General features: G+C 42.5%; 1 protein-coding gene across 5 annotated transcripts in view; it reads left to right on the top strand.

Annotated features, from left to right (window-relative positions):
- The window catches only part of RAB28 (RAB28, member RAS oncogene family), a 111,690-nt gene extending 90,714 nt beyond the window's left edge, over nucleotides 1-20,976 (top strand). Inside the window, exons 7-8 of one of the 5 annotated variants that reach the window (XM_018049733.1) lie at nucleotides 6,764-6,858; nucleotides 8,086-9,010. In XM_018049733.1, coding sequence (XP_017905222.1) covers nucleotides 6,764-6,853 — 90 coding nt within the window. In that variant the 3' untranslated portion in view covers nucleotides 6,854-6,858; nucleotides 8,086-9,010. Of the gene's footprint in view, nucleotides 1-5,962; nucleotides 6,005-6,763; nucleotides 6,859-8,085; nucleotides 9,011-20,725 lie in introns of those variants that run through there. The other 4 variants (XM_018049735.1, XM_018049734.1, XM_018049731.1 and 1 more) reach the window with 4 other exon arrangements.

The raw sequence follows: 22,618 nt of genomic DNA, 5'->3' as shown, positions 1-22,618 counted from the left end.
GCTTTGTAGCTTCACTTTCTAAATGATATTTGTGCCTGGTTAACTAGGTAGTCCGTAAGTGATTTTCAAACGATGATAAATGATTAATTGATGATATAAGTGTGGTTTACTGCTGGATCCAGAGGAGATATAAGAGTTTAAGATGCAGTGAAGACAATTAATAAATGTGCCAGCTTCTGTTATATCATTTAATCCTTATAATAACTCTGGGGCAGGTGGCACTTCATCATTTTATGGTTGGAAAACTGAGACTGCAGAAAGGTTAAGTAACTCGATCTGCTTATCCACAGCTGGGCAGTGGTGGACCCAGGATTTGAACTCGGGTCTGTCCAATGGCAGTGCCCCTAACGTTTCCATGCTACCATACTGGGAGAAGATTTACTGGGTGGTTTGGAGTGGGGAGTTGAAAAAGAAGCTAGCACAAGCAAGTTGAAAAGTTTAGATTGTATTTTGGAGAGAGAAGAGCTGTTTGGTAAAAATAAAGGACTATTTGTGTTGGAGTGTGAAGGAAATTTGAGGAAAGATTATGGAGATTTATGAATGCCAAGTTGATAAATTTTAATCTCACATATTGACAGTGGAAAATAATTTTAAGCAGGGAAATAAGCAAAAGCAGTTTTTAGATGGGATTAATCTAATGGAATTTGTGTGTATGTGTGGATGGGTGCCAGAGAGGTTGAAGCAAGGAGACTGGGTTACTGCCCTCGTGTGATAAAGACCGGAATTGGATGGAAGGGGAGGGATGGATGTAAGAGACATTTCACAGAAGAATCAGTAGGACTTGTAGAATGACCAGATAAAAGGGGAGAAGTCATCCCAGATCACCTTGAGGTTTCTCAGCTGGAGGAATGGAAAACGGGAGACCCAGTGATGAGCCCCTCTCGAGGAGACTGCCCGTGCGGCGCTGACAGCCCCGGACAAGGAGCCTGTACTTGCCCGAGCCCGCCACAGTGCTCAGGCTCCAGGGCATCTCCAGAGAGGTGGCGACTGGGGCACTGCTAAGAGGCAGAATTCTAGGGACGCTTGGCTCGTGTTTTTAGCTCACTGTTAGTCACAAGAGGCAGAAAGTTTCTCTTTGGACTTCTGGAGATCGACTTACCAGCTAGGCACGTTTTAACTAAGCCCGTGTCAGTGGCATTCACTCCAGAGCCCCTCGCCCTCCCCGGGCACGCCACCTGTTTGTAAGTGCACCCCAGCCTCTTAGGCCGTGAAGCTTGGCTCTGGTTTCGACTTGCGGGTTTCTACTTTGACTGCATTCATCTGAAGACGAATTCTAGCCACTAAGCCCTCCTTGACTGGGTCTGTCAGAGCCTTCGTGTAGGGAAATCTCATTCTCCATTCCTTAGACCAGTGAATTTGGTGCCTTTGCCGGTTAAATTATGTGTTTCACAGTTAAGTTTTCTCAGTGGAAGGAAACATTTTTGAAAGTTCATTATTTTTAAAATATTTTCTAAGAACATACTTGCAAGCTATCTTGAGCACAGTATTATTTTTTATTGAGATATACTTGCCACAAAACATTATGTAAATTTAAAGTATGTAACATGTTAATTTGATATCTTTATATATTATATGATTTTGCCATTATAGCAGTAATTAGTACCTCTATCATGTTACATAAATATCTTTGTTAGTAGTTGGAATAATTAAGTTCTAATCCCTTAGCAAGTTTGATGATTATAAAGCAATATTGCTTTCTGTATTGACTATACTGTGCATTGTTTCTAGGACTTATTTACTAATAATGGTAAGTTTGTACCCTTTAGAAGACATCTTTCCTATCCCCTCATCCTCCGGGAACAACCATTTTATTCTTTTTTTTGCAATTTTGGCTTTTTAAAATTTCATGTGTAAGTAGTATCATATAATTCTTGCCATTTTCTGCCTGATTTATCTCATTTTGCACAATGTACTCAAAGTCCATCCAAGTTTTTACAAATGGCAGACTGTTACTTCTCATGGCTGAATAATATTACATTGTATGTGTGTGTACATATATTTATATTCTACATTTTCTTTATTCACCTATCAACAGGCACTTTGATGTTTCCATATTTTGCTTATTGTAAATAACACTGTAATGAACATGGGAGTGCATGTATCTTCAGATAAGTACTCAGAGATGGAATTGCTGGATGGTATGGTAGTTCAGTTTTTAACTTTTTGAGGAGACTCCATACTGTTTTCCAGGGGCTGCACCAATTTACATTCTCATTCAGGGTTTCCTTTTTTTCCACATCCTCTCTAGCACTTATTTCTTATATTCTTGAGGAGAGCCATTTTAACAGGTGGGAGGTGATATCTCATTGTAGTTTTAATTTGTTGATTAGTGATATTGAGCCTCTTTTCATGTACCTGTTGGCCATTTCATGTCTTTGAAAGTTCATTTAAAAGCAAAGAAGTTCAGATAATCTGAACTTCATTTCTATATATAATTTATATACAGAAAGTGGAGGAGTAGGGTGCAAAGGAAGGGAGAGAGCGAGAGCTTGTGCACCCGGGTTCTGTGGTTTTATGTCATTCGAAAGAGTCCTGAAGGAACTCAGTGTCACAGAGTGATAAAGTGGTTTGTATTATTCTATACAGAAGAAATTAGATTGTAGACTCACCAGTCACATGGAAATTGATGCTGTAGTAATTTTGTTTGTGACAAACATTTATAAGGCCTTAGTCTTAGTTCCATTCACTGATTATTTAAAGAGATTCTGCTATTTTAGTTTTAACCTAGATTATTCCCATTTTACAGTCATATAAAATGAGTTATCAACACACTTTACAAGCTGTTCAAGGAAGAGAAGAAGGAGAAAAGACGGAATGAAGTTTACTAAGACAGCAGACGTTTTTTGAGGGTCTTTATGCCAGAACACTAAAATCTGGGGATACAGAGATGAATAAGTCACAGTGCTTGTCCTCAGGGAGCTCCCAAATTACATGAGGGCAGACAGATAGGTCAAGTATGCTCTAGATCTGTTTTTTATAATGCTCTATTAGTGACATTTCCACTGGCCAGTTAATAAATTATGACTTTGTTTGCTTTGAACTAGGTATGTGTTAGTTTTAGTGATCCTATATTTTTATAGATTATACTTCATATAAAGTTATTAAAAATAGTAACTTTACATTATTTCCTTGTATTTTATTCATTTTTATCCCTAGTAGGTTGTACCTCTTAATCCCCGTCCCCTGTCTTTCCCCTTTCCTCTTCTCTCTAACTACTGGAAACCACTAGTTTGTTTTCCATATCTGTGAAGCTATTTGTTTTGTTATATTTAATTGTTTGTTTGTTTTATTTTTTAGATTCTGCATGTAACTGAAGACACACAGTATTTAGTTTTCCTCTATCTGACTTATTTCCCTACACATAATAACCGCTAAGTCCATCCCTATTGTTACAAATGGCAACATTTCATTCTTTTTATGGCTGAGTATATTCCTGTGTGTGTGTGTGTGTGTGTGTGTGTGTATCACATCTTTCTTACCCATTTTGGGCTGATGAACACACGTGACTTCCATATCTTGTTTATTATAATTAATGCTGCTGTGGACATTGGGGTGCATATATCTTTTCAGATTAGTGTTTTTGTTTTCCTCAGATATATACCTAGGAATGGAATTACTGGATTATATAGTATTTCTATTTTCAGTTTTTTGGAGAGCCTCCATAGTGTTCTGCATAGTGGCTGTGCCAATTTGCATTCCCACAGCGGTATAGGAGGGCTCCCTTCTCTACACATTCTTGCCAACACATGTTACTTCTTGTCTTTTTGATAGTAGTTATTCTAACAAGTGTGGAGTGATACCTCATTGTGGTTTTGATTTGTATTTTCTTAACTGTTAGAAATATTGAGCATCTTTTTCATGTGTTTTTTGACCATCTGTATGTCTTGTGTGGGAAAAATGCTTATTTCAGTCCTCTGAACATTTTAATTCTGTTTTTCTGTTGTTTTGTTTTTGATATTGAGTTATATGAGTTCTTTTTATATTTTGTATATTAACTCTTTATCATATCATTTGCAAATGTCTTCTCTCATTCAGTAAGTGGCCTTTTCATTATTTAATGATTATTTAATGTGGCCTTTCATTGATGGTTCCATAACCATCACCCATTTTGTTGATGATTGGTTCCCTTGCCTGGGGAGAAAGTTCCAAAAAAATATTGCTAAGCCCTATGTCAGATCATATTCCATTTTTTTTCTTTTTTTATTCACTTAAAAAAATTTTTTTCCCATATAGTTTCAAAACCAAATGGGATCTTAGCAGCCACATAGATAAACCTTATGTTTTATAGATTAGGAGAGTGTGAAGACCAAAGAGGTGAAGTAGCTTGCCCAGAGCTGTGACTGTTACTGACAGCCTGTGATTGCATATTATGGAGTGTATGCGTAGGCCATTACAGTGAAGGAAAAGGAGAGTCGCTTTCTTTAAGCTCCTACTGTGTGCATGGTACCATGCTTTTAAAAAATGCTATATTTGTGCTTTGAGTGGTAACCTATAACCTTTTGCACATTGAATTTGTATCAATCATAGTATTCTTTAATAATTTATGCATTTGTTTTCCTTGCTAAACTCTTAATGAATCTCAAAAAAAAAGAAAAAAAAAGAGATCATGATTGCTTGTTGGAATGTTTCCAGTACCTGGAATAGTGATTTGCTTTGAATGAGTGATAGTGACAGGTGTTTCAGCTGTCAGAGTATGTTTCCTCTCTATCCTGAGGTGACCAGCTATGACTTTTGTAAGGTAAATATGTTTCTACTATCTGGATTAGAGCACAGTTGCAGAATTGACTAGATTTATCTTTCCTGAGTCCATCTCTACTGCTTATACCTTACCACTTCAACTCCTAAGTTGCTTTCTTGCTTACCCTAGTGAAGAGCCACCACTTCCAGTTCTAGTATCTGACTCTGACAACTCTGACAAAACAGGGGTTAAGCTGGTGTTCACCCACACGGCTCCCTTTCTCTTAGGGCCACTGCATTGTTTTCGTTCACTTAACTAATAGCGGAGAACAATTGAGTTTACTCTGTTGCTCCAAACATAAAGCTGGTGTTTTGTAGGTAACACTTTTCTCTGAAAACATCAATGACTGAATGAATTGTAAACAAGCAACTACTGTGAAGTCCCCTACCATGAAGTTTATATCATAGAAATTATGCTTTATTTACTCAGAGAAAGCAAAGTCCTGAATATGTAGAACTTTGAGTCTGGCTTCCAGTTCAGAAATTTTGTACAGAGCTTTATGTCAAACAACCAAGGCCCTCAAGAAAGATGTTGCCTTGTTAGTTCTTAATTAATTTGATGAGAATTAGTGGTGAAAATCCAAGTCATTTATGTTAGTCAATACTTTGACCAGAATGTCTTGACCACAGGTCAGTGACCTGGTTGTGTTTATAAGATAGGGTTTAAACCATCATTTTGAAGGATTAATGAGTTGCTTGCTGATTATGAAAATCCCTTCTCTTTATTGTAACCCATAGTTTGGCATGAAGCAGTTAGGTTTGGGGAGGCCAGATGATGGTGTTCAACGGGTCATTGATGCGCCCTCCTCATATGTCATGTGGCAGTTGGCAACGCTCCTGTGATAGCATCAGGCTGAGTGCCTAGTAAATCATGAGTCTTGTCCAGAAGTTAATACTGCTTGCTGGAGAACTGGAGCAGAGCCTGTCCAAGGCTAATACACCTTAGTGTCCTGTTCATTTACTCTCAGTTGTTTATCCAGGCTTTATAAACATTATCATAAGCAGCAGCCTGATTAATATGTTTTCCTCTATGTGCTAATTAATAGATGCTATGGTGAAGGAAGATCTTTCCAAAATAAAATATTTGAACTCATTAAAAGTGGGTATAGTTCCAAGTCTAAAAACTTTGGGGACTGTGTTATCTGTCATATTTGTCTTATGTGGTCTTCTCATCTTAAGGGTTATAGTAATCAAAAAATCTAACTAGTTTTGCTTTGTTACTTAGCAGAATTCATTTGAAAACATCAGCTGTCATGCTTAAAATATGGTATGTTTTTTAACTATAAAAAATGTATTTTGATCTTACTTTTTTCTGTATGAAATTTCAAAACTTGGAGGTTAGGGCTGTGAGAGCCGGGGAAGTGACCATCAAAAGGAAGTCTCTGACAATAATGAATATGATTAAATGTAAAAACCGTAAATGACATGCAGCATCCTCTCCCTACCTTCAAAGAAAATGAACCACTGTTTGTTCCCACACAAATCCACTAGTAAATGTCTTACCCGGTATGATGGTTAGCTGTCTGCATGTTCCCTTCCCACGGCAACTTGTGAACAAATCCTGTGCAGTTCATCATTTGTTCCCAGTGTAGAGCGACCGGCCCACGGTAGATCCTCAGTAATGTTTGTAAAAGGAAATTGAATGAGTACCTCTGCTGCACTGTAGTAGAGAAAAGCCCCCAAATTCTTTGTTGTCTTCTGAAATACTGGGCAATATATGTGTTACATGTAATTGTGATATCAAAAATAGAGCCCACAGCTTTTCTGGGAGGCTCAGTAGACATGTCCATTTCAATAATTAAATAGAATTGTAATGTTTCTTGAATCTTGGTTCATTTTCTTTCCTTTTATATGTATATATTCTGCTATTTCCTTTGTGGCTTGTTTAAATTTATGTGCATATTTCTTTTTCTGCTTTGGCGTTCCCATCTATTTTCAGTCATTGAACACACTTTCCATTTTTTTCTTTCTTTCTTTTTTTTCCCCCTTTCTCCTGCATCTTGTTTCTGTTATACGGAATTGACAGCATATTGTCAGGGCAGAAATAGTGAAGTATTCGGAAGAAGATAACCAACATACCAGCTCTGCTCAGAGCAGAATCTGTTCAGTACAGTAGTGCAGGTATTAATTGATAAACTATTGCAATTTGTGGGAGGAGGGTGGGGAGAACTGGTGAATGTTATCTTGTTCTTTATGAATAAAAAATTCAAAGATTTATTGTACATTCTTGGGAATTAATATTGCATAAGTCCTGTTCTGGAACTTTGAAAAATTGATCCTTTGCCAGACTTACAACTTAAGGAATTGGGAACAAATTAAAATAACATTTCATTTACTTTCAAATGTATTTGTCTTTATGGTCGTGTTTATTACATGTGCAGTGAAGTGGAGAATTGAAGCAGTTATTTCATTATTCTCTCCTTACTGTTTTTCCTGAAATAGCGTGGTAATTGAAAGAGTATTTTTAAAGTTTGCCTTGAATTACCCTTCTTTGTCTGCTTATGTGTGCAGACTTAGTAGGAGTTGAAAACAGTTCAGGATTTGTTTTTCCTTAAATTATTACTTAAAGAAGAATGTTAGAGTATGTCACTAAATTCATTGTTTAAAATATTCCTTGAAGTTGTGTTAGAGGAAAGGAAGAAAAAGTTAAAAATATCTTTTGATTTAAATTATTTTAAACACATGAATGTGAGGTAATATAAGAGTCATTATTCATGACCCAATAGTGGAGCCATTTGGAACTAAGTCAGGGATTTAGGAGAAAAGTTTTAAAAATTGGAAAAGTTCTGCTCAAAACATTTCTTCCTTATATGTGACTTCTCTTTAATATTTTTATTTCTTCTCACTAACTCACAAATTGATAAACATTTTTAAAAGAGTTATGCCTGAGTATAATAGTATATGGAAATATTAATAAATAATATTTTTACTTTGAAATGATGAGGCCTTATCTATGAATCAAAACTTGTAATGATTAATTTTAAATCCTTTGCTTTAAATTATAACCAGGGTTTAGTTTTTCATATTGATTTGCCAGTTTTTTACTAGACTTGTGATAACTGCATAGATATCATAAAACCAGAGAAGACTAAATTAAAAAATTGCTATTACACCCTTAACAAAACCAACCCCTTCCCCACCCCCCTTCTCCCCCCCCCCCAAAAAAAAATGAAAATCCTAGCTTGACATGAGTTGGTTCTGGCTGATTCTTTTAATATCAGCTTCTGCTTCATTTATGATGTCTGTCATCAGGAGTTCACGAAAGTTCAGAAAATAAAAATATACTTTAAGGAGCTCTTTCTAAATGTTCTGATGTCCTGATAATAACTCTGTTTTCTTTTATGACAGAGAGTGGTGAAGGCAGATATTGTAAACTACAACCAGGAGCCCATGTCAAGAACTGTTAACCCTCCTAGAAGCTCTATGTGTGCAGTTCAGTGAGCACATTTTTCTTCTGTATTGATAGTTCTGACTGCCCTTCGCCTCTGTGTGGGCCCCGAGGACCTCTAGGAACTTGTTTTATCAGTGACCATCTCTGTAGTTCAGTTAACACTTTCCGCTCAACTCACTTCATCATTGCGTGTTGCCTCAGCCGCAGGCAGCTCCTCTGACTGGAAAGAATTCAGCTTCGGGACCACACACTTTGAATTCAGCTTGGAAAGCCCATTCTCTGGAATCAGACTGCTCCATTGAGAAAGAATAATGTTGGCTCTCTTATGGCCTCACTTCTTTTTTCTGTGATGTAAATTTTTGTTCAAACAAATATGAAAACTATCCAGGTCTTGATCATCAGGCAGGATTTTGCTGCAGCACAGTTTCATTCTCTTATCTGAACTCATACCTGGCAAAGTACGCTTCAGAGTGCAAACATCCGAATGAGTAATATATTTTATCTACCGATACTTAAGAAAGGATTCTTTTGCTATCTCTTGTGAGTAAAAATATATAAAGCGGTATCTAACTGAAACTGCTTGAAATAAAGCTATAGTAGAAATATTTTCTTCATTTTTTTTAAAAAAGCCTAACTTGTTTATATTTTAGCTGTAGCTCACAAAGTAGTGAGTATTTGATAGTGTATTTTTATTATTGTATCATGGTCATTATGTCTTGTGTAATACTCTGGTTAGATGGTTTTGTGATTCTGATGCTCCATGCGGACTTGCTGTGTGAGAGTCCTCCCAGAATGAGCTGTGACTATTGTTGGATCATTGTGGATCAGACTGTACCTGACGGGCAGATATTTTTCTCCTGCAAATAAATTTATTTAAATTACTTTTGGGGGAGAATTTTCTTTCAGCCACGTCCCCTTTCGTTACAGAAAAGGTATATTTGGATACAAATCAATGGTTGTGTGAAGTTTAATAAACATTCGGTCACTTAGAGTTGTTAGGACTTCCCCACTGGCTCAGCGGGTAAAGAAACTGACTACAACGCAGGAGACACAGGAGACAGGGGTTCAGTCTCTGGGCCAGGGAGGATCCCCATGGCAACCCGCTCCAGTGTTCTTGCCTGGAGAATGCCACGGACAGAGTCGCAGATAGTCGGATATGACTGAGCACATGACCCGCGTTCAGTTGGTAGGTAGGTAGAGCTGTTAGGGAGCTTAGTTGAAGTGATGAAAATCCAGACCTCAAAGCCTGACGTTCAGGGGTTCCATGTCAGTCGCATCCTGCGCCCTGGACACAGCCTCCCACTGTGCCAGCAGAGTCACGGCCACGCCTGGATGCTTTGAGACACTCTGCATTCCTGTCTGCCCTGCACAAGTCCCCCTGCCTGGAATTCCTCCACCCTCTCTGTCTCCCTTCTGCCATCAGCCTTCAGGCACTGTGAAGGCAGGTGGCTTGGTAACAGTTTTGTTTTTTTTGTGCTCGGGCACAGTCCCTGGCATGAGGGTGCACTGTGTTGGCCACATCAAAACAGGATGAGTGCTGCCCCTCTGCAAAACGTTTGTTGTGCCCACAGCTGCGAGTTCCACATGAGCACCTCCCGGATGGCCATTACCCCCTTCCTGCCTGGTATCACGGTTATTTGTGTCCTTGTGTTTTATTGTTCATAGACCATCCATAAGTTTATTGGAGAACATATCTCTCATTTGGTCTCACATCCTTCAGGAGTGCCTGTCAGGGCACCTTACTCATAGGAGACCTGCCAGAGAGGTATGGAGAAATTTTGGACTTCTGATTTTACAACTAACAGATTTTAGAAAGCTTGCTATTTCCATCTTGTGTGGCTAAAGAAACTGAAGTCTGGAAAGAAAAAGGAACTTGCCAGAGATGGGGAAGCCGCTAGGGGTTCTGGAACTTTGCTTTTTCCATGATCCAGTGGATGTTGGCAATTTGATCTCTGGTTCCTCTGCCTTTTCTAAAACCAGCTTGGACATCAGGAAGTTCACGGTTCACGTATTGCTGAAGCCTGGCTTGGAGAATTTTGAGCATTACTTTACTAGCGTGTGAGATGAGTGCAGTTGTGCAGTAGTTTGAACATTCTTTGGCATTGCCTTTCTTTGGGATTAGAATGAAAACTGACCTTTTCCAGTCCTGTGGCCACTGCTGAGTTTTCCAAATTTGCTGGCATATTGAGTGCAGCACTTTCACAGCATCATCTTTGAGGATTTGAAATAGCTCCACTGGAATTCCATCACCTCCACTAGCTTTGTTCATAGTGATGCTTTCTAAGGCCCACTTGACTTCACATTCCAGGATGTCTGGCTCTATGTGAATGATCACACCATTGTGATTATCTTGGTCTTAAAGATCTTTTTTGTACAGTTCTTCCGTGTATTCTTGCCACCTCTTCTTAATATCTTCTGCTTCTGTTAGGTCCATACCATTTCTGTCCTTTATCGAGCCCATCCTTGCATGAAATGTTCCCTTGGTATCTCTAATTTTCTTGAAGAGATCTCTAGTCTTTCCCATTCTGTTGTTTCCCTCTATTTCTTTGCATTGATTGCTGAGGGAGGCTTTCTTAACTCTCCTTGCTATTCTTTGGAACTCTGCATTCAGATGCTTATAGCTTTCCTTTTTTTCTCCTTTGCTTTTTGCTTCTCTTCTTTTCACAGCTATTTGTAAGGCCTCCCCAGACAGCCATTTTGCTTTTTTGCATTTCTTTTCCATGGGGATGGTCTTGATCCCTGTCTCCTGTACAATGTCACGAACCTCATTCCATAGTTCATCAGGCACTCTATCTATCAGATCTAGTCCCTTAAATCTATTTCTCACTTCCACTGTATAATCATAAGGGATTTGATTTAGGAGAGTGAAAAAGTTGGCTTAAAGCTCAGCATTCAGAAAGCGAAGATCATGGCATCCGGTCCCATCACTTCATGGGAAATAGATGGGGAAACAGTGGAAACAGTGTCAGACTTTATTTTTTGGGGCTCCAAAATCACTGCAGATGGTGACTGCAGCCATGAAATTAAAAGACGCTTACTCCTTGGAAGAAAAGTTATGACCAACCTAGATAGTATGTTCAAAAGCAGAGACATTACTTTGCCAACAAAGGTCCGTCTAGCCAAGGCTATGGTTTTTTCAGTGGTCATGTATGGATGTGAGAGTTGGACTGTGAAGAAAGCTGAGCGCCGAAGAATTGATGCTTTTGAACTGTGGTGTTGGAGAAGACTCTTGAGAGTCCCTTGGACTGCAAGGAGATCCAACCAGTCCATTCTGAAGGAGATCAACCCTGGGATTTCTTTCGAAGGAATGATGCTAAAGCTGGAACTCCAATACTTTGGCCACCTCATGCAAAGAGTTGACTCATTGGAAAAGACTGATGCTGGGAGGGATTGGGGGCAGGAGGAGGAGGGGATGACAGAGGATGAGATGGCTGGATGGCATCACTGACTCGATGGACATGAGTCTGAGTGAACTCTGGGAGTTGGTGATGGACAGGGAGGCCTGGCGTGCTGCGATTCATGGGGTCACAAAGAGTCGGACACGACTGAGTGACTGAACTGAACTGAACTGAACTAGGGGTTCTGGCGCTGGGTGAGCAGGACTGCTTCTGATTCTTCTTGCCGTCCCAGCCCTCTGTGGAGGGGCTGCTGCAGTATAATCATATTTAAGAAAAAGAAAAGGAACTTGCCAGAAGTCATGGAATACAGAGGTAGATCCCATAGGAGATCTTCTATCTCTCAGCTGGGGAGACACTTTTTCAAGAGTGGTTGGAAATTTATGAAATGTAAAAATTGTGACTGCTGTATTATTAGGCAGTGAGTTCACTTTTTCCCTAATTTCTGTGTTCTTTTTTTAGCAACTAAGGAATCTTTTAAGCTCTTTTCCAAGGTGGCATGCCCTTCAAGATAGTTCAATTTATCCTTCCTTTCAACATCTATTATATCCCAGTCAGTCTGCTAGGACCTTTTGGAGAATATAAAGTGAGATAGAAGATTTCAACCCTCAGGGACCTTACAATCTAGTACGAGAGATGTTTGTTGTCTTTGCTGCTATTTTAAAGCTATGACTGATTGAACTCTACTATTGAACTAAACTTGCCCAAGGCTTTACATTCAGTAAGGGGTGAGGACATGCCCTTTTGATCATTTCGTGTTATTTATATACCTATGTGAAAATTTTGAGGATTTACAAAAGTGGGTTTTTGGGGGGTTTTTTGTTTGTTGGTTGGTTTTTTTCAGTCTCGTTATTGTAGTACTAAAATGTGTGACTTAACACTCATATGTGATGGTACAGGCATCTGGAGGAGACAGAAAAGACAAAAAGATCTGGGATCAGACCAAAATACTTGAGTTGTGTGCTTTAAAGTCAGAGCACTGAATGGGACTGAATGGCCTTCATGGGCTTGCTCTGTCTGGTACACATCCAAGAACTTGTCACAGGAGCTGTTTTATTTGCACACCAGTCATGAGAAGGTGTATCGCAGTTCCTTTCGTTGATGTGGGGATGTGGAAGCAGGGAGTAAGTGATTATACCAAGCCCCTCCTCCAGTAAGTGGTAGGGTCAGGATCCACATAAACTGTTTCTGAGGTAGGTTGGACCAGGCCAAGTACTGAACTAGGTTACCTTCCATTAGAAAAGATCACGCAGCTGGCCTTCCTGGGCCTTGACTAGGCCTGGGTGTTAACGTTGCTCATTTGCAAAGTGGTAATGGCTAACGCTGGTCCACCCACTTTCTCACACTGACCATCTAGACCTGCAAGCAGTGCGTGTCGAGAGAGGCTGATAATCAGTTGCTAAGTTGTGTCCAACTCTGCCACCCATAGACTGCAGCATGCCAGGCTTCCTTGTACTCCACTGTCTCCTGAAGTTTGCTCTCAAGTTCATGTCCATCGAGTCGGTGATGCCATATAACCATATTATCCTCTGCCTCCCTCTTCTTTTGCCTTCAATGTTTCCCAGCATCAGGGTCTTTTCCAATGAGTTGGCTCTTCGTATCAGTGGCCAGAGTATTGGAGCTTCAGCTTTAGCATCAACCCTTCCAATGAATATTCAAGGTTGATTTCCTTTAGGATTGACTGGTTTGAGGCTAATGGGTATATTTGCCCTCTGATCACTGAGGTGAGGACGGAAAAATGCCTTCCCTGCATTTGATCTTCTTGGTCTTCTGTCTTTCCCCTCTAAGCCTGACCAGTCAGTGAGAGCCGTTTGGCTCAAGGAGAGCAGGCACAGTGAACGTGCTGTAGAGGACAGGGCCGAAGCAGATTTCTGAATTCCACATTACAGTTTTCCCCACCCCTCGGGTGTTATTTTTGAAACAGAAACATTGGATTGATGCTTATTTTACTTTGACTGTTACCTCTCCTGTCCACACTTTTTAATTTAAAAAATTACAAGTCTTTCCATCTAGTTTTAGGCACTTTGTCTCCTGAAGACGCATGCTATAAAGTTTCAAACACATTGTGGTCACTTCTGGTGCTTATTGAACTTTTTGAAAACACAAAAGCCAGAACCAGTCATTGGATGCTGTCTTTCAAGTGCACCCTCTATTATGTGTGGCAAACCACTCTAGAGTGGTTTTTGGAGTGGCCCAAAGAACCCCTCCTGTGACTGCTTTATTATTCCAGGAGGAGGTAAGCCAGGGCCCTTTAAAGTTGATCACTGAAACAATGTGATGGGGCATAATAATGTGTGTGTGTGGTTTAAAAATAGAAAAGTTTTCTGGCCATAACCCATGATGGTGATTGGTGAAGTGCTGGACATCCTGAGAGAATGCTCACAGGATTCAGAGGAAATGGAAATGCAGACCCATAGAGCATCATGGCCAACATCTGTTGGCCTCCTCCCCAGCATCACGTTGCCACTTCTCCCAGCAACAGTCATCTCCCGGTTTCCTGGTGGAGCCCTCCTCCATTTTCAGCTCCCAGGGCTCAAGGGAGTGCATTCTCATTGGCTTAACCCTATTAGGATATTCATTTCTCTTGGCCTCAGTGATTGGCTCAGAAGTGAGTGGTTAATTCCATCAGAGCTAATGAAACTGGAGAGGACTTTACTGAAGTTTCTGAAAAAGAGAAACAAGAAAGCTTTCATTGCCTGAAGTTTGCAGACGACACTCTGCCCGCTGGGCTCGAATGAGAAAGCTGTAGCCCCTGAGCAGCGCTCTGAAGGGTGATCCTGCCCAAGTACAGGGTTGACGCTGAGGGAGCGAGGTGAGAAGTGGGGAGAACCCCTGTCCCCAGCACTGAGCTCCAGGTCACGCCATGCCACGAATCGTTTCCTTTATCCTTCTTGGGGCAATGTTGCTTCATTTTTTCTGTTACTTCTTACATAAAAGTGTTAAGTGGGTAGAATAGGAAACAGGGGTCCAAAATGGCGGTGGCTAAAAAACAAGGAAGGGAAAAGCCCGTGAAAATAGAACACAGGAAGGTCCGAGGACCAGAGTGAGGACCTCAGGGAGAACAAAGAGCACTCCTGGCTAGCCCAGTTTACACAGGGCAGGCCCAGGGGGAGGAGAAACATAAAAAGAGGAGGCAGAAGGCCAGGGGTCTCTCTCTCCCCTGCGTGCATGCTCACTCTCTCTCTCTCTTTTCTTCACATCTTTTGGGTTGGCATGCCCCCATGCCTCAAGGATGTATTTTCCTTTACTTTCTAAATAAAACCGAGGAAGCTATAACACTGTCCCAGAGCTTTGACACACCAAGGGCTTTAATGTCCATCACTTCAAATTTTTGTTGAGAGGAGACACAACCGAGGAGAATACACTTGCCTAACAAAAGCATCAAACATGGACAAGATCTGTGTTTGGTCCTTAAGCTCTTCCTCTAGGCACATGTATAACTCATCAAAATGTAATTAGACTGTTAAATGCTTCCATAAAACTGTTAATACATAGGAAGGTATGGCTTGCTGCTGCTGCTGCTGCTGCTAAGGCACTTCAGTCATGTCTGACTCTGTGCAGCCCCGTAGACGGCAGCCCACCAGGCTCCCCCGTCCCTGGGATTCTCCAGGCAAGAACACTGGAGTGGGTTGCCATTTCATTCTCCAATGAATGAAAGTGAAAAGTGAAAGTGAAGTCTCTCAGTTGTATCCAACTCTTAGTGACCCCATGGGCTGCAGCCTACCAGGTTCCTCCATCCATGGGATTTTCCAGGCAGGAGTACTGGAGTGGGTTGCCATTGCCTTCTCCCGGGTATGCCTTAGTGAGTGAAAAAATGGATTTCCGATAACAGGACTCAGGGTCAACAATATAACTACCTCTTAAAAGACTGAATCATGTAATCTTTTTCAGTTCAGTCGCTCAGTCGTGTCCGACTCTTTGCAACCTCATGAACTGCAGCACGCCAGGCTTCCCTGTCCATCACCAACTCCCGGAGCCTACCCAAACTCATGTCTATTGAGTCGGAGATGCCATCCAACCATCTCATCCTCTGTTGTCCCCTTCTCCTCCTGCCTTCAATCATTCCCAGCATCAGGTGGCCTTTTCAAATGAGTCAGCTCTTCACATCAGGTGGCCAAACTATTGGAGTTTCAGCTTCAACATCAGTCCTTCCAAAGAACATTCAGGACTAATCTCCTTTTTACTAATTTTTATTGTAGTAGAGTTGCTTTATGATGTTGTGTTGCTTTCTGCTGTATAGCAAAGTGAATCAGCTGTCTGTATACATATATCCCCTTGTTTTTGAATTTCCTTCCCATTCAGGCCTCCACAGAGCATTGAGTAGATAGAGTTCCCTGTGCAGTACAGTAGGTTCTCATTAGTTATCTGTTTTATACACAGCAGTGTATGTATGTCAATCCCAATCTCCAAATTCATCCCACCCTTCCTTCCCCACTTCGTGTCCATATGTTGACTCATGTAATCTTCAGTTCAGTTCAGTTGCTCAGTCGTGTCCGACTCTTTGTGACCCCATGAATTGCAGCACGCCAGGCCTCCCTGTCCATCACCATCTCCCGGAGTTCACTCAGACTCACGTCCATCGAGTCCATGATGCCATCCAGCCATCTCATCCTGGGTCGTCCCCTTCTCCTCCTGCCCCCAATCCCTCCCAGCATCAGTCTTTTCCAATGAGTCAACTCTTCGCATGAGGTGGCCAAAGTACTGGAGCTTCAGCTTTAGCATCATTCCTTCCAAAGAAATCCCAGGGTTGATCTTCATGTAATCTTAGGCTATGTCAATACAGAAGGAGGCTCTGTTCTCTGAGTTGGTTTGTGCAGATCAGCTGAAGAATATTGATTCAGTAAGCCTAGGGTGAAATTTGAGGCTTTGCATCTGTAACAAGCTGCCAAGTGATCCTAGTGCTGATGCTGGCTTTTGGATTGCACTTTGAATTGTAAGAGATTAGAGCATGCCTGCATTATTTTTTTTCCTCTAATGAGTGCTCCTCTTTTCAGATGCGTGCATGCTCAGTTGTATCTGACTCTTTGCAACCCCATAGACTGTAGCCCGCCAGGCTCCTCTGTCCATGGAATTTTCCAGGCAAGAATACTAGAGTGGGTTGCCATTTCCTTCTCCAGGGGCTCTTTCCAACCCAGGGATAGAGCCCATGTCTCCTGCATCATCTTGCATTGATTGGCAGGTGGATTCTTTACCACTGCACCACCTGGGAAGCCCCTCTTTAAGAAGGTGCTTTCTGATTATGGTGTCCTAAGAAACAGATGAAGACAGACAGTGGGCTTAACATGGAAAAGAGAAGGCCTCAGGGTCTCTGATGATGGTTTCCAAACTGATGAAAGAACTGCTTTAGAAAAAGGTTCAACTTCCAATATGGAACCTATAGAACTCTAGATATAGGATAGGTAGATAGAAGCTATAGAAAGGATTTTGATCCAGCCCAAGAAAGAACCTTGCAAACATCCGTTTTATGCATTATGAAATGTGTCATATTGCAGGGCTGCAAACGCATATGGCATAAGGGGCTAGGAGGTAAGTAATACAAAGCAGTTAAGAATAGACAGCAGGGAGTGGGCTGCAATTTGGAGAGCATGTGCCCATCTAGAGCCATCCAATCCCATTTTTAAAGTTACATTGGCCAAATAAAACCTGTATATAGATAAGGCCACTGCCAGTGTGTATAGAATCACTGGGCTAACTAGAAAAAAATGTTCCTTTCTCACACCACTTTATTTCCCTCTTTTAGAAGACTGTCACACTGTTTTGATAGATCACTTTATTATCCTGGAAAATGGGTGATTGAATCTACAAGACCTGTGATGTGAATGGCAGCTCTATTGATGGGGGGATTCAGCCCTTGGGATCACAGCCTCAGTGTCTGGATGTGAAGCTGATGAAACTGGGAGAGAAAATTACTTGTCAAGGTCTTTCAGAGAGCAGAAGTGGTGTTCAGGCCCTAGGGACTGAGATGCCTAGGGACATGGTCTCTGCCCTCAACTTAGCAGGGCACCCTCCCTGGTCTCAGGAGAGGGCCCATCGTGGTAAATGGTGGGCAGGGTGCTGAGAGCAGCTCCGTTCGTCCAGGCAGGCGGGGGTGACGGGGTGATCAGACAGATTGCCCAGGGAAGTGATGCTCAGCCTCATGGCCTTGAGGGAGACAACTCTTCGAGCACCTCCATCCCGGGGAAGCCAGCCTTTCAGTGGAGCAGGGCCTCAGGGCTGAACTCGGAACCGCATTTATCCCATCCTGCCTGGCCCTTCATTTCATCAGTTTGCCACATTGGAGAGCAGGAAATGAGAGGAAAGACTCTGCCTTAAAACCCTGCTTCCAAGTGGGTTGGAAGCACTGAATGTTCTTAGGCCTCTGATGCTGTAGATTGAAGCAGACACAGGGCTGGTGATGAGGGTGAGGGAGGCATTTATTGTTGCCACCGTGTGCGCACTGGCTCGGCGAGCCACTGGCACCTCAGCCTTGCAAGCCAGCCTCCTTCACCCTTCCTTAACCTGCATCCACAGGTTGCATGGGATAGGACACCTGGACACGGTGTCTCGTGGGCATCCTTTTCCACCGCTGCCTTCATTCCCCGCTTGGGAATGTTCCAAAAGCCTGCTGAACTTGACTCATGGGTTTGAATCAAGTCACTTTTGTTCCAAACTCCCCATGGCTCCTCATGACCTTTTCCATCAAAGGAAAATGACTTGCTCAGCTAGATACTCAGAATCCTCTCACAGCTTCCCTGTCCTTCCTTCTGAAAAGCCTGTTCATCTTCAACTCTGGTAACCGACTTTGTTCTGTTACAGCAAGTGGTTGCTCACTGCTGTGGCTCCACTGGGATTTCCTGTAGGGAAAGAGTTATAAACCCTAGCAGAGACGAGTTAGAAAATGTGCTGCTTCTCCCGGCTCAGAAACCCACTGGCTGTATGAGTGGTCAAACCGCTTAACATCTCTGAGCCGGTTCGCGGGGCTCCTTTGTGAGTACAGTTATATGTCTGTGTTATCGTCACTCTGGCTTATAAAGAATGCAGTGCAGATACTCCGAGCCCTTTATAAACATCTCCTCCTTTGATGGATGGGTTACTCAGCCTTCAAGACGGCCCCCATGATCTTTGCCATCAGTTTGCCAGCCCTTGGACGCAGTTGGCTTGGAAGCGAACTCTCTGGCTTTATCTGACTCCAACTTTGGCAGATACCTCCAGCTAGAAGCACCCAGCTGAGGTCCCCCCAAATTCCTGGTCTGCAGAAACTGTGAGATAATAAGTCATTATTGTTGTTTTAAGCCATTAAGTCTTGGAGTAGTTTGCTTTATAGTAATAGGTGACTAATACCATGGGTACTTGTGTTACCTTTGATAGACAGGGAAACTGAGACTCAGGGCAGTTTAATATCCTAAGGTGGTATACCTGGGGAGTTATGGAACAGCGATCCAAACCCAGGTCTGCCTGGCTCAGCAGCCTGACTTCTTAGCCATCATGTTGTCCCCCTCACTTAGTATTATACCATCCCTGTGCCCCCATTCATAGTAAATGCTTATTAAACAGTTTCAAGTGAATGAACAAACTGTTTTCATGACTGAATATATAAATGAATTACATGAATGTATATTAACGGAGAGGAGCCTGTAAAAATAAAGAATGAATGAATATTTGCAATCTCTATTAAATCAAGTTGGAATTAGCCTAGTTTCTTCAAATGTTTTAATCTCCTAATGAAAATAGCTCTATCAATAGTTCTTACTGTAGAAGCACAATAAAATACTTATTGCAGAGAAAAATAAAGAAATTAAAATCACTCCCGCCCGGCTCATTATTGTTGACATTTTGGTGAAAAATAATCTTCCAAATATGCATGAATACACATGTCCAGGAGCTATATTTAAAATGCATTATATTAAATAACTCACTTTGAAATTTGCTTTTCTCAATAAAAGTGATAACAGACATCTTCCAAATCCATAAACAAATGCACATTGTCATTTTTAGTGGCTTTAGAGTTTTCAAGAGTAGAAAAGAAGAAAATGGAAGTTGTGTCTAATTCTTTGCAACCCTATGGACTGTAGCCCACCAGGCTTCTCTGTCCATGGGATTTCCCAGGCAAGAATACTGGAGTGGGTAACCATTCTCTTCTCCAGGGGATCTTTCCAACCCAGGGGTTAAACCCGGGTCTCCCACGTTGCAGGCAGATTCTTTACCATCTGAGCCACCAGGGAAGCCTTAATAATAGTGAAAACACGGGGCAGGGGAAATAGCCATAGATTGTGGATATTGGACTAAATTATCTAGTCCTTCTGCAATCTATGGGCATTTTCCCCCCAAATTTTCACTATTTTTATAATGTATGCTTTGTTGAACAGCCTTTTCTGTTTTCCTTTATATATTTATCCTTGAGATAAATTCCTAGAAGTAGCATAGCTGGTTCAAAGGGTAGTTTGAAAGTATTTTATGTATTTTTTAAAAAATTTGCCAAACCACTCTTCAGAAATATTGTACAACTTATCCTGCTGATGGCGAATGAAAGTGTTCACCTCCCCATGACCTTGGCAACGTTAGAGATAGTAAATTCCTCATGCAGATGTAGGGACTTCGCTGACCTGTTCAGCCCTCTGCCTGGCCCTGGTGTGGACCGATTTTCACCAACAACCATGAGCCGAGGCAGATGCAGTATCTCTGTGGTCATGAAGACTCCTACAGGGATGTTTTCCCGGTGCCTCTATTTTGGTCTTAACATATTTCAGTCACGTCACATGGTTTCTTATACGCCCAGCAAATAGCCTTAGAAATCTTGAGTTCACCATCGTTTACTCTAACTTGAATAAAGTCACAGCACACAAGTGGCTTATTAAAACAAAAGTAACTCACCTTCCATAAAAGGAGCCTTTGTTTTCCTTATTTTTCTCTCCCTTCCTCTGTCTGAAGCCTCATGCCTTCCCCCTGCAACTCCTTCGGCCCTCCTAGCCCCCCACCAAGCAGCAGTTACCAAGCCGTCTTGTGCCTTTTGCTCAGATGTGGACGTGAACCCTCCAGCCCTCCATCTGACCGCAGCTACACTGGAGGCCCTGGGCTAGAAGCACCAGCTCTGAGCTCATGGCACCCCCAGGCCACCCAGGATTCTAAGGCCAAGATCCCTGTTGTTTGTATCTCCCTGGCGCCTGGCGCTGAAGAAGCACTCAATAAAGGTTTATTGAATGAATGAAACCTATCTCTGTTGTAGGTTGTCATGAGCAACGAAACAACCCAGAGGATGAGCTGGGAGGAGCTCTGTCCTGGAGACTGCCAACTCAGAGACCGACTTTGTCTCTGCAACCGACTGGCTGTGTGACCATGGGCTAATTCCTCTCCTTTGTCAGGCTCCGTTTCTTTATCTGAAGTTAATTTGTTAGATGCGATCAGCGGTTTCCAAACCTGTTGTCATCAGAGTCACCTGGAAAGCTTTAAAACAAAAATACTGATCTGGGGGCTCCACCCCCCCCCCAATGCAGAGTCCTGGAGGAGAAAATGGCAACCCATTCCAGTAGTCTTGCCTGGAAAATCCCATGGACAGAGGAACCTGGTGGGCTGCAGTCCACGGGGTCGCAACAAGCGACTGAGCACGCACACACACTTCTCTCTGTGTATCTGCTTCTCCCTTACGTGACCAAGAACATGTTGCCAGCTTTGAGGCTTCTGTTTGCAGATCTGTAAAATGGGGATGGATAACCACAGAAAGTGCCCTGACAACTAACACCATGGGGCTGAAAAGAGACTAATTATGTGGGGGGCGGGGGGAGGGGTGGAGACAGACCTCAAAAACTTATAAGAATGCCAAACATATGCATGAACTATTGGCCTCTTCTGTCTGTTTTTCTCAGTGTGACTTGAGGTCTGGTTTTGAATAGCCAAACGTGGGGCTTCCGTAGTGGCTCAGATGGTAAAAGAATTTGCCTGCAACACAGGAGACCCAGGTTTGATCCCTGGGTTGGGAAGATGCCCTGGAGAAGGAAATGGAAACTCATTCCAGTATTCTTGCCTGGGAAATCCCATGGACAGAGAAGCCTGCTGGGCTTCAGTCCATGGGGTTGCAAAGAGTTGGACACGACTTAGCAACTAAACAACAGTAAAAAACCCCCATGTTAGGTAACGCCTTGCTGATGCCGCTGTTTTGCTTGTCCCACTGGGAGTCCAGATTCTCTTGAAAGCTCCACCCCCATTTGTTTCTCACTTGAGAGCAGGGTATAGTCTCTTTCCAGCTTTCTCCAAACCCTTGGCTCTGAGCTAACTTACCCATTCCCTCTCATCCCGCCTCTGTCCCCTGTTCTGTCCCTTATCCCAGTACTCTGACACTTTCTCAGATTTGTCTTCCAAGTTGGCAGGTGGCCCACTCCCAGATTGGCTGGCTGCCCTGTGTTGGGGTCAGGGTATAGGGATGATGCTGTAAATGCTGACAAGAAGCTGAGTGAACCAAGACGTGGGTACCATCTCATTACCTCTCCCGTGACCAGGAACAGAGGGGACCTGGTCTAGTTTTACATGTGCTCTCTCTGAAGGCCTGTCCCCGAAGACTTGTTGATGAGAAGCGAGAGAAGAAAGATAGAGTGAAGGCATCAAAGATTCATTGAGGAGCTGCTCTGTCCCGGGTCCCATCCTCGGCCACTCTGTGCATGGTTTTCGTGACAGCTGAGCTTCACAGTGCATCTCCTTTGTTGCACAGTCTCCTTCAGCTCAACTCAGCTCAGTCGCTCAGTCGTGTCTGACTCTTTGCGACCCCATGGACTGCAGCACGCCAGGCCTCCCTGTCCATCACCAACTCCTGGAGTTTAACTCAGACTCATGTCCATCGAGTTGGTGATGCCATCCAACCACCTCATCCTCTGTCGTCCCTTTCTCCTCCCACCTTCAATTTTTTCCAGCATCAGGGTCTTTAGGGTGTCTAATTTAGCCCTCGTCTCAGGCCTGCAGTGGGAGTTGTGATCCTCACCTTCCTGATGAGAAAGCTGAGATGGAAAAGTGACCAGTCTAGTCCAGCCTCACCCATCAGCAGGAGGCAGAACTGGGATTTGAACCCTGTGCAGGAAACTGACTCCAGGGTCTGCCCTGCCCGACAGGAATGGGTGCTTGTTCATGCTCC

The sequence above is a fragment of the Capra hircus genome, chromosome 6 (genome assembly GCF_001704415.2).
Source record: "Capra hircus breed San Clemente chromosome 6, ASM170441v1, whole genome shotgun sequence".
Taxonomy (NCBI): Eukaryota; Metazoa; Chordata; class Mammalia; order Artiodactyla; family Bovidae; genus Capra; species Capra hircus.
Note: the sequence above shows the minus strand (reverse complement) of the source record. Positions and strands in the feature narration are given on the sequence as shown.